General features: G+C 57.6%; 1 protein-coding gene across 5 annotated transcripts in view; it reads right to left on the bottom strand.

Moving 5' to 3' along the window:
• NTRK3 (neurotrophic receptor tyrosine kinase 3) overlaps positions 1-11,800 on the bottom strand; it is a 361,677-nt gene extending 349,877 nt beyond the window's left edge. Inside the window, exon 1 of one of the 5 annotated variants that reach the window (XM_070618143.1) lies at positions 10,884-11,800. In XM_070618143.1, the coding sequence (XP_070474244.1) occupies positions 10,884-11,131 (248 nt within the window). In that variant the 5' untranslated portion in view covers positions 11,132-11,800. The remainder of the gene's footprint in view (positions 1-10,883) is intronic. The other 4 variants (XM_070618148.1, XM_070618149.1, XM_070618146.1 and 1 more) reach the window with 4 other exon arrangements.
• Between the last annotated feature and the right edge of the window lie 505 nt (positions 11,801-12,305).

Here is a 12,305-nt window from a genome sequence, read left to right as displayed (position 1 = left end):
TCTGGTTTTTTGGCAGACGTATGCCTCAGCCACGTGGTCACCTTTTCCAAACACACACCATCGTGGTCCTTCTGTTACCTCCCTCCGCTTTGGTCCAAGTGCTAGCTCTTCTCATACAACTTCCTCTAATCCCACTCTTCAAGAACCCAGCAGTGTCACTGCCCATCACCTCTGAGAGACTCCCATTGTACCACTTGCCAGTTTGGCCTCTGTGCACCCGTCATACTCAGGCACTTACCATAATCTCATTTAATCCTCACAACAGCTCTACGAAGATGGACACAGTTAGCCAGTTTTTCAAACGTAGAAACTGAGGCTCAGAGAAGTTAAGTAACTTGCCTAAGCACACATAGGGGCAGAGCCAGGATTGAAACTGAAGGCCGTCTAGCCAAAGAAGCCACTGTTCTTCCTACTAACTGAGCTGCCTCTCAGACAAAAGAAGCGTTGAAAATCTTGGGCACAGGAATTGTTCTAACGGAAGACCCTGGATTAGAAGATTAATCTGTCAGGGTGTGTAGGATGAGCAGGAAAAGGGTGCGATTGGAAGCAGGAAGAACAGATGAGGGCCATAAAAAGCATCCATGCTCGTGGAAATGAAGTTCTAGAGTGTAGTAATGGGAAGAGGGAGAGAGCATTCAGAGTTTTACCCACACTTACACACGTTCTCATCAAAACCTTATAATAATCCTATACTATTATCATCTCTGTTTTTCAGATGAGGAAACTGAGGATCAAAAAAAGTAGCCAGTGGGGGCTGGCCCCATGACATAGTGGTTAAATCTGGCACACTCTGCTTTGGCAGCCCAGGGTTTGCAGGTTTGGATCCTGGGCACGGACCTACACCACTCATCAGGCCATGCTGTGGCGACAACCCACATACAAAATAGAGGAAGACGGGCACAGATGCTAGCTCAGGGACAATCTTCCTCACAAAAAAAAAAAAAAAAATCCAGCCCAGGGTCACACAGCTGGTGAGAGGCAGAGTTGTGATCTTAAGTTTCATTTAGTAGGCTCCATCCATAAACAAGGTCATATACGCAAATGATCTCCAGTCTAGTAGGAGGACCATAAATGTTAACTTCATCCCTGCTCTTCAGGGAACCAGACTTGAAAAAGTATCAGAAATAAGTAGGTGGGGAAAGACTGGTCACAATAGAAAGGGCCCCACCTGCAGCCCTGCGCCCAGCAGCCGTGGGATGGCCCTCCAGATAGAGTCATAGGTCCCAGTCTCATGAGCTCAGAACCCACCATGACAGCAGAAGATCTTGTCTCCAAAGCTGATACCCATACGGGTGGATCAAGGCTCATTCATGGACAGAATAGTGCATGAAACAAGACAGCTCCTGCTCAAACGTGAGACTGTCTGGAACAGACCGAGAAGAGCCAAAAGAACTTACAGGAAGGAAACAGCCAAAACCAGCTGGTCCAGGCAGGGCACACAACCCCGGTTTGCAAGGCACTTTCCTAACCCTCACTTTAGAGCAGAGACAGGGTCTAGAGAGAGCAAGAGACAGCATCAAGTTCTCATGTGTGGTCACATCAGGACCTGGTGCTCACTGAGCAGATGCTTGATGTCTCAGTGATTCCCAGACGTGGGAAGGGGGGCAGGGAGATGGGAGAGATGCCTCCATACTTGTGCCAGAACATCAAATAGCCCGAGGGCGCTCACAGAGCTCACTTCTTCCATGACACTCACCCCACAGTGTAACCGTCTGTCAACTTCTCTGTGTCCCCATCAAGACTGAGCTTCCGGGAACTGTGTCCCGTTCATTCATCTCTATTACCCTCGTGCAAATGTGCTGATCCCTCCTGCCACCGAGACGGATGAGGTGGGGAGGAGAGCACTCCAGGCCAACTTCCGTCCACCCAGGGCACTCTCCCAGCCACCCCCTGGGAAGCTCAGGTCCAGGAGACTCACATGGCTGGGCTGCAGACATGATGGAGGAAGGGCTAGCTCTGCTGACAGAGGTTCCGCCTAGAGGAGAGCTGAGCTCCCTGCTCAGCCCTGGCTCAGGAAAGGCTCTGAAAGCCAGTGTCCGTCTCACCAGGCTGGTGCCACATCCCCAGCTCCGCCCGCCCGGCGGCGCAGCCTGCCATCAGCCTCCAACTGTCTCTCTCGCAGCACTGCCCTCTGGCGGCCACCGGGGGTGTCGATGCGGACTATCTTGGCAGGCAGGCAGCCAAAGGCTTTAGGGCTTGTTTACAGAGACCTCAGACGTGATGTGCACGGAACACAGAAAAGATGCACTTGTGCGTGTGCAAAGACACCCCCAGATGCGCACACGCAGTCCGGTTTGCCGTGGGAGGCAGCCCGGATTAGGGCTGGGAATCTAAGGTGGCTCCCTCATTCTTTCTCTTTGCAGGAGACTAAGGGCTCCTTTCTCTGCTTCTGGAAGAACCCGCATCCCTCAGCCCAGAGCAGACGCTGGCAGAGGACTGGCAAAGGAGACCCACACCAGCAGGGAACCAGCCGGGTGTTCTGGTCTGCCCTGTGCCAGGAATTCACTGAGTGATGGAGTCAAGTCCATTCACCTCTCTTTAGCCTCAGGTTCCTCCTCTATGAAACTGGGTTTGGCTCCAATTATTTCTGAGCCCCTTTCTAGATGGGATGATTTATGGTTCAAAGTCTTGATCTTCTTCCTAACTCACAAACGCTCCAAGACGTCTAGAAACGAAAATAATCAACATGGTGCCTGACTGTTTAGAGAGCTCCTTGAGTATGTCACCGCACCAGTCTGACAGTGACCCTGTGAGTCAGACAGCCTCAGTGGCCCAGAGGTGACCCCAACTCTCAGAAGGGGAAACCGAGGGCAGAGAAGTGCTATGATGTGGCAAGCTCATCCAGTCAAGAAGTAGGGAAAATGGGGTGTTCCCACAAGTGGTTGCCTCGCCACCTTGGCCATTTTCTGGGTACTCCAGCTCTCTCCGTGGGGACAGCTAGAGCCATCCCCCATGCTCACAGCTCATCCCTATGGAGGGACAGATGGAGCTTCCACGAGCCACAGGGATAGAGAGATGCAGCAAGAGGAAAGGTAGAGGGGAGTAAAGGCTGCTCATTTGAGGAGGACGCAAGAGAAGGGCCAGGAAGAATTAGAATCCACCCTTCAGGAAAGATGCTCGCAACATCAGCTTCCGGTTTTAGCCACCCAGCCCTTCAGCCATCCCTCTTCTGCTCTGCATCCAAGGCAACCTCGGAACGCCAAAGCTCTACTTGGAGAGGCCACCCAGCCCCACACTCTCCCATTCAGACTCTCTCTGGCCGTGGGCAATCAGGGACACAGCCCTGCCGACCAGGCCTCAGCCCAGAGTGGAGCTGGCTGGGAACCAGCCACCAGCTTCCTGAACCCCCGCCAGCCTCAGCTGGTGCCTTGTCTCCTGTGGGAGCTGACCTGACCTCAGAGGCCAGGACACCACGGGGTGATCAAGGAGGCCAGGGAAGAAGGCTTGGCTAAGACACAGCCTCGGGGGAGGCTGCTGTCGGGAACAGGTCAGGAGGAGAGCCCCAAAGACTCCCCCGCCAGTGGAGGCCTGTCTGTGCCTGTGCTGGCCGGCGCCACTTGGCCGACACCATACCCGTCATGATCTCGCTTGCCTTCCTCTCCAACCCCAGGCAGGGCAATTTTCACCTAAGGAACTGTAATTTTACAAAACAAAGCATCCTCCTAGACCTGCATGTCCACCCTTCATTTTATCATTAATTTATCATAATGGTCATCTATTCGTGACTGTACGTGTGTGTATACCAACATACACTAGTATGCATAAGAGGACAGCAAAAGGGTATAGGCAATATAGTGTAACACTGAATGTTGGCCTGCTCTGCCATTTACTGGCCATGTGAAATCAAGCAAGTCAAATTCCATCTCTGGACTCAGGCTCCCCATCTGCAAAATGGGACTAATAGTCGTACTTCTCCTTTAAAGTTGGTGTGAAGCTTTTAAGAGGTATTACCTATGAAGCGCTTGGAACAGTGGCTGGGACACAGTAAGTGCTCCATAAATGTGAGCTGTTATTAGCTACATCGTATCGACAGCTTTCTCTTTGTCGGGCACGACACGGGGCACTGAACCTCAGACCCTCTGAGGCGGTTACTATCATCCCCGCCTTAGAGAAAAGAGAAGTGAGGCCCAGAGCAGGGCACCGGAGAGGCCAGGCTGGGCAGCGCTGCTGGGAAAGGAATCCTGAAATTCCCACCACCCAGGCCGGGGACACTTCTGACGGGATAAGCCAGATGGGAGGATAGGGGTGGGCGGCCAGAGGTGAGGCTGGAGAGGAAGGCGGGGCCCCCAAGCACACAGATTGCTCCCCCCATATGTAAATAGAGCTCAGCAGAGCCCTCGCCTCCCCGAGTGGATTTTTAATTGGCGTGGGCTGCAGGCTGCAAGGAGCGCTGGGGCTGCCAGCCTCACAGAGTTGCTGCCTCTAGGGACCCTGAATTTGGAAACATCGCCCCAGAGGGAGCCACAGTCATGGGCAAGGCTCTGGGTTTGACAGAGCGCCCAGAACGGGCGCCAGGGCAGAGGAGAAGGCAGTGCCTGCACCAGCACCTGGGAAGAGAATCTTCCAGCAACCCGTGGACCCCAGAAAAGCCCCTGCCCCTCTCTGGGCCTCTCTTGGGACCCTCATGGGTAACCTGAGGGAGGTGGTGACCACAGCGGTCCCTTCCAGCTCTGAATTCTGGGAGTGCCACACTCAGGGGTAAGCAGAAATGTGAGGATCCTCGTGGGGCTTCTAAGGGTCCCCTGGGCCCTGAGCTTCTGTCTTGGCTGCATAGGAGTCCTCGCCCTTGAGGATCCCATCCATCAAAGAGGAGCTGCCCTGATGCCCGGCCCCCAGGAGTCTCCGTGCTTCCCAAAGTGGAGACCAGCAAGGCTCAGGGGATGACAGACAGCTGAGCTGATGGCTCAGTTGGTCACCAGTAGATCTGGGGAATCGAGTCCAGCCTCCATTCAGGCCACCCTTAGATTTGATTGCCGGAACATTCCATCGCCCTCCACAAGACCCTCACAGATGGGCCATTCCCAAAATGCTGCCCCTTGCGAGAAAAAGAACTTTATGGGTGAAAATGGTCTGCTTCTCCCTTCCCAACAAGCCACAGGGTGTGCAGCTGAAAGACCACAGCCAGAGAGAGAACAGAGCCGACAGAACCAGAGAGGCCGTGAGAGGCGCACCAGAGGAGAAGCCACAAGACTCTTCTAGATCTTTCCTTTCATGACACACCCACCTCAACCACCGGGGCTCAAGTTCTGTTCTTTACTTTGTTTTTTCAATCAGCAGAACGGGACTGATAATCCCTGCTTATGTCCTTCGAGTAGCTGCGGCAGAAATAAACTCAACTGCGAAACGGAAACCATGACAGAAATCCGTGCTGGGATATTTGTGGAGATGAAGAATTTGCTACATGGTGATGAAAGGGAGCAACCTGAGGGATCCTAAGAGACTGGCTTTTGAGAACTGGCCTGGCCCCCAGGATCCTGGGGCCTTAGAAATCCTGATGGGGAGCTGAGATCGCCAGCACCACCCAGCGGATCCCTCCTCCTGTCTCCCCAGCTCCCCTTCCCGATTACCAGCCCCTCCCAGGACCAGAGCCAAGAGGGGGAGCCAGGGGCTCCAGGACCACCTCTGCTCCCCTCAACTCTTCTCCCTCCCAAGCCCAGGCCCTTCCCATCACAATGACAGTGGGCACCAAGCTTGTTGATTGTGTATGCACCAGCAATAAAAAATTTATCTTGTAACCCCAAAACACTCATATTTATTTAAATTCGATGCTTATATCTCTTCAATCCATACATTAAATATTAAAGATTCCCTTTTCCAGACAAGAATAATTTAAAACAGAGGTTCTAACATCTTCTTCTCACACGGGCGGAGGCCCCTGCTCCCGCAATGAGGTGATGTTCTGCGGAGGGCCGCCTCCACCCAGCCTGGTGCGCAGGTGGGGATGGGGAGCCACGAAGCTGGGCGTGGGCCTCTGATGAGGCCGCAGGACCCAGCACATTCTTGCTGAGTGCGGCATTTGGTCTGAGCAGTTGACTCAGGGTGTGGCACTTTCTGGACGGCCCCCAGTTCTGTAGAGGTGGGAAGGAAGGAAGGGAAAAATGGCCAGTGGCCAATGGCCAGTGAGGGAGCACCCTCTGCCCTCCTGCTGGTGGCAGGGTCACAAGGGTCAGCACCAATCCCCAAGGGGGTGCCCTTAGAAGTGGCCGTGCAGAGCCTTGGAGATGTTCCTTGGGCCCAAGCTGGAAGGGACACTGCCCCACGGCCTCGATTCATAATTGAATTTACAGGCTGAGAAAGGCTACAGTCCTCTACCACGGCTCACGGCAGGTTAAGGGCAGAGCCAGGCATGGGACTCATGCATCCCATCCCTTTCTCCTATCCTACCCTGCCATCGGTCCACTGGAGGCCCTGAAGGGAGGCTGGAGATGGTGTCTGTGATCTCAGAATCAGCCACTGAATGGAGCACTTGACATGGGGACCCCAGGTGGCAGTGGAGATGCCACGATACTGGCAAAGGCCATCATGAGAGAGGGCCACCGGCTACCCACACTCCCTCCCAAGAGCCAGCTGGGGTAGGGGCCCCTCCACCCAGAGAGAAGAAAGAGGCAACAGGCAGGGCCAGGATGGAGACCATCCCAGGGGGACAGGCGTTAGGCCCCTCTGTCCCTTCTCCCCAGCAGCACACTCCACTTCATCCAGGCAGGAGGAAAGGAGCCCTTTGCAAGACCCCAAGCCGCCGCCCAGGCTCCAGGCTCAGCCCTCCAGGGCCCGGTTCACCAGCACTCTCAAAGCCAGGGCCAGGCTGGGCTGGTATTACCCAAAGCTGCCATGTGCTCAAGTCCCCTGGAGCTACGGAGCTGACTCCCTGGGCCCCAGGGTGGGCGTCAGGAGACTGATCTGGGCTTACGGGGTGCTGAGGACTCTGGCTCCAGGGAGGGCCTGAAGCCCACCCACCAAGAGCCTGGCCTCGAGGCAAAATTCCAGGGCTTCTGGAGCCCAGGGTCCCCAGTTTTCATTCTGGAAGTACCTATGTCCCCAGGGCTATAACCACTCTCCTTTCCAAATCTCGCTTCAAAGGCCCTTCACATCTCAGCCTACCTCCCTCAGGCCCAGCCCCAATCTGGGGCTCCTGACTGAGCCCACGATGCCCCTGGGGCCTGACTCACACCCCTGCCTGCATCCCCACTCTCACTGGTAATTGTCAAGGCTGGCTCTCCCCTTGATCCTTAGAAAGGCTGAGCACCAAGGAGCCATTTCAACAGCCAAAGCCTGGAATGATCCTTCACCAAGCCAGGGGAGGGCCTACAAGGAAGACAGAGGAAATAAAAGGCCCAGAGAGCTGGAAACACCAGGGACCCTACGGTGGCACATATAGAGACTCAGCTGGTGGCTCATAGACCCAGCCAAGAGCCATGGTCTTTGCAAGCCCAGGTGCCCAACCCCAAGAACACCAGGCCCAGTGATGCCATCTTCTCCCCCTTGTTCCTCTTTCTAACAGCCAAAGGATGCACCATTCAAACCCAGACCCAGGCAGGCCTGGCCCAGAGAGACAGCCCAGATGGCCACCACCCTCCTGCCTTTGTGACGTAAGAGCCTGGCTGGGTGCGGCCGCATGGACCCTTCTAGGTAAGGTTACTGTGTATCAAGAGCTCCAGTGGCAAAAGGACTGGCCTCCTGAACAGAAAGAGGCCAAAAGGGAGGGCCCTTTGAGAAGGTGGAGGTGAGACCCACACTTCGACCCTGATGCCTTACAGCTGATTTCCTCCTGATCCTAATGGGGCAGCCACCTCCCCCACAGCCAGCCTCCGATGGGTACACAGGAGCCATGCTGCACACCACCCCTAGAAGGAGGACCACAGGGACTCTCTCGTCCCTCTTAAAACCCGGGTACAATCAGTTCAGCACCTCAGGGAGGGCCCTCAGGACTCCACAGCCCCAAAAACCGGAGGGTGAATCTGTGGGGGCCGGCCCCAGGTCCCTTAGCTGGGCGTGATGGAAGTCCAGCTTCTGCCCCAGCCTCTTCCTCATCCCCCCATCTGCCCATGCTGCACCCCTGGGCATAGATCAGCATGAAAAGCTTCAGGCTCATGAAAGGCTGGGGGACCCCTTGACTTCACATCTCTGGTAGCATCAGAAATCTGAAGAACACGCACCTCTCCAGCAAAGCCTGGGCTTCCACCAGAGCCCCCTTCCCAGATGACTGCAAAGTCAGGTCCCCTCCTCTGCCTCAAGGGCTCCTCCTTGCCCTCAAGCCCCTCCCTCCAGCCTGTTTCTACAGACAGCGCCACAGAGTGGGGGGCCCAGGCCGTAGTGTTACACTGGCTCGCTGCTGGGGCTGTGTGCCCCAGGGAAAGTTACTTTGCCACCCTGAGCCTCCATTCTCCAGGGTTGAAACAGGGATGGTGACATCTGCTTTCCAAGTCAGCATGATTCCCCGCCCTTTCTCCATGGCCCTCTGCCTCCAGGCTAGAAGGCTGGGCCCTTCCCCGAGTTCAGTCAATACCAGCCATAGATATAACAGGGCACTGGGGAGAAGATGGGGTGAGGAAGGGTCATCCCACCCATGACCTCCGACCCTCCCCCACCTGCCACTGGCAAGCTCCCGTGGGAACTCAGTTTCCCGGCCCATAGACATTGGGGTGGATTTCAGGAAAGGAGTCTTTACTTCCTGCCAAAGAGTGTGAATCCTGAGACGAGGATGGAGACACACACAGAGGGGCTCCCAATCCAGTTCTGCTCACTGTCCCCCCACATGCCCTTCTGGGGCCCTCCAAAGGCAAAGGGGACAAGAGGCAGCCCCATCCCCTCCCATTACCAACCTTTCCAGCAGCCCTATCTTGGACCTTCTGCCTGGAAAGGCCAACCCAGCTCTGCCCTATCAAACTGCTCCCCAGGCATCATTTTCAGAGGAGCTACAGCTCTGCGTGGCTATACAGAGCCACTGTGGTTGTGGCCGTCCCTGCCTCCCGCTGGCTTCCTACAGATACACACCTCCCTGGAGAAGAGAACGAGCTGGATGAGGCTCGCCAGCTCTCAGAGCCCCACACTGGGCACCAGTGCACCTTCTCTTCAACCCTTGGCCCCCCCAATCCCCTGGAAATCCTGAGGTCCAGCTCATGAGCCCCTGGACCACTGCTAAGCTCCCCCACCCCCTCGCCCCCCCACACACAGCACAGACAGTGCACTTGCAAGTTGGAGTTTCTCTGACTGTCTCACTCAGGACCCTCCTCCCTGCATCCTTGGGGATACTGGAATGCTGTGGCCTGCAGGGCGGGAGGGGCAAAGTTGGGTCCATCCTGTTCCTCCTGCCTTCCCGCCCCCACCCTTGGCTGTTTATCTTGGCATCTCCAGCCAGTGGCTTGAAGGTGTTGAAGGGGTGAATGGCAGAGCCAAGATATGGGTCAAGCCCATCTCCTGGGCCAGGAGTCGGGGACAGCTCCTGGGCTGTACACTTCCTTCAAACTGTTGGCTACAGGAACATGAGTGGAGTCTCCATTAAGCCCAGAGGGCTGGTGAGCTTTCGAGAGAGCAGGACTGCAATTCCTCTGGCTTTGCAGCCCCATGGCGCTGGGGCTTGAGACACAGCAGGGCCGACGCCTGTGAGAGCAGAGCCAGAGGCAGACCAGCCCCTCCTGAATCCAGCCAAACGCCTTCCTCAGACCCCAGCCAGGACTGCAGGCAAGCCCTTCTCAGCATCCCACCCAGTCTGAGGGTCCCCAAGGGGTGGGGACCTTAGGGGCAGACAGGCGAGAGCTATCACCTGAAGAATCCCATTGCCTCCACACCCTTCTCTGGATGGCAGCATGGGGGCGGGGGTCACTTGGCCGAGGGCAGTGGAAGAAAAGAGATGGGCATGCTCCCTGGACCCTGAGCTCTTCTGTGTCCCCGCCCAGGCTTCTACCCCCCCATCCCTGCCCAAGAAAAAATAACAGCAATAAAAAAAAAGAGCAGGCCACCACACGTCTCACTCCGACGGGGCAGAGCCAAGCAAACGCCCGTCGGAGTTTAATTTCCCAAGAAAACGCATCTTCACGTTCCTGTCAGAACCCCCATCCCCAAAAGACGCAACCACTCTCTCCTCTGCTCACCATCCTGACTCAGAAATTACCGGAGCAGTTATCAAAGCTCAAACAGGGACGGGATCCGTAGGCGCCGATGAGGGTGGGAAGGGGGGGTGGGAGGGGGTCGTCTCGGAAATGCCCAAAATGGGGTTGGAGAGGGCGTGCGAGAGGAAAGGGGAAGAGGTAGGCGTCCATGACGGCCTCGACATGTCCAAAGTCTCCCCGTGAGCGGCGAGCTCCCAACTTGTTTACTTGACAGTGTGTTTTTGCCGTTTCCAAAAGGAAATAGTTAAAGCATCTCGGGTGCATGGCGAGAAGTCCCTATCTGTCACCTTTCCTCCCGGCTCAGCGCTACCGCCGCTGCCGCCGCCGCTGCCGGGGAATCAGATCTTGTCTACTTTATGCCACTTGAGCGTGGCCAAACTGTTGCTATTTAGTGGGGGGCAAAGAACCCGATTCTCGCCCTCGAAAGGAGCCACGGCGGGTGGGGGCGGGGGCGGGAGCTGGGCCCCGCGCGCGCCCTCGGCGGGCTGGGGTCCTCTCCGGGGAGAGGCATACACACACACACACACACACACACACACACACGCATCACTGGATCGCGCCTCGCCAGGGCCGGAGTCACCTGGAATACGCAGCCCGAGAGCATCTCCCGAGCCAGCGCGAGCCTGACGCGCGCCCGGCGGGCGGCGGGCGGCGGGCAGCGGCGAGCCGGGGCGGGCGAGGGCCGGCTCCCTCCCGGCCGCGGGCGGGCGAGCGGGCGGGCGCGAGGGAGACGCGGAGCGAGGGGAAGGCGGGCTGGGGAGCGGCCGCCCGACTTACATGGAAGTGATATTCCTTGAGATGTCCGTGATGTTGATGCTGGCGTTCCCATTGCTGTTCCCCGAATCCTGCCCTTCCAGGAGGGGGAAGAGGTTGCCATCGTCCGGCCGCCGGCAATTGATCTCAGTCTTGCTGCAGACACAATTTGCAGGGCAAGCCAGCACGGAGCCCACATAGTCCAGCCAGACGCTTCCCAGCAAGAAAATCCGCCAGAAACTACACTTGGCTGGGCAAAGAGAGACATCCATCTCCGATCACTGCTTCTAAAAAAGAGGAGGAGGAGAGGAGAGGGGGGTGGGGTGGGGGGAGTGGGGAGAGCTGGGGGGGAAGGAAACAAAGACGGCGAGGGAGGGGGGAAGGGGGAGGGGGGCCTCTGCCTTTGAAACGCCGTGCGATCAGATGCAAAATCCTTCAGCGTCTGAAGCCATCGCGGCCGCCGCCGCCGCCGCCGCCGCCGGGTGGGAGCCGCGGGAAGCGCCTAGTGGCGCGTTCTGCCTGGCATGGTGGCCGGCTCGGCGCCCGCCGGCTCGCCGAGTCCGGGGGCTTGGGAAGCGAGCCGCGCTCTCCGACTCCGAGACTTTGCAGGGTTGCAACAGACGGTGGGGAGGCAAAAAAGGGGGGGGAAAAGGAGAAGGAAAATATGGTGCCAAAGTCACTAAGTCCCACCTACTGGGCAGAATTAAAACGGACACACCTGCAAAACACACACACACACACACTCTCACACAGACGCACACCCGGAGCCAGGGGGAAGGAGGAGGAGGAGGAAGATGCAGTCGGAGCTGCAGCAGCCGCGGCGAATGGCTCGCCGCGCGCCTGCAGAAATGTCCGAGTGCTCCGAGCCTTACGAAACGCACGGGTTATCGGAGCGTCTTCCTCGGCTCCCTCCCTCTCTCCCCTCCCTCCCCTCCCTCCTCGCAGCCTCCTCCCCCTGCCCCCCGCCCCGGCTGGGAGCGGCAGGAGAGCGGAATCTCCCCCCTCCCTCCCTCTCCCCCTCCTTCTCCCCACACCCCTCTCTCTCCCCGCCCGGCCTCTCCCCTCCTCCCTCCCCACCCACCCACCCACTCGCCGGCTCGCGGCTCTCGCCCGCACCGCCACCCGCAGCCGCGCGGCCGCCCGCCCGCCCCGCTCCACGCCTCGCGGCCCGGCGTCCGCTCTCCGCAGCCCGGGGAAACCGAGACGGAAGGGAAAAAGTTGCAGTTGGGATTGCGGGGGTCTGGGCTGGGGAGGGGAAGTTGGCGAGCCGGCTGCGCGACGCGGAGAGGCGCTCTCCCTTCCACTTTTTGGCCCTCGCGCTGCCCGGTTTTGCTGCAGTTTGGACCATGAGAGGAAGTGAAATGAACGCCGCGGAGGTGACCGGGGAGCGCTCCCGAGGCTGGGTGGGGGACACAGGCTCGCTGACGGCGATAGGGGATCCGGGAG

Source organism: Equus przewalskii, chromosome 1, assembly GCF_037783145.1.
Source record: "Equus przewalskii isolate Varuska chromosome 1, EquPr2, whole genome shotgun sequence".
Classification (NCBI taxonomy): Eukaryota; Metazoa; Chordata; class Mammalia; order Perissodactyla; family Equidae; genus Equus; species Equus przewalskii.
This window is presented reverse-complemented; position numbering and strand designations above follow the sequence as displayed.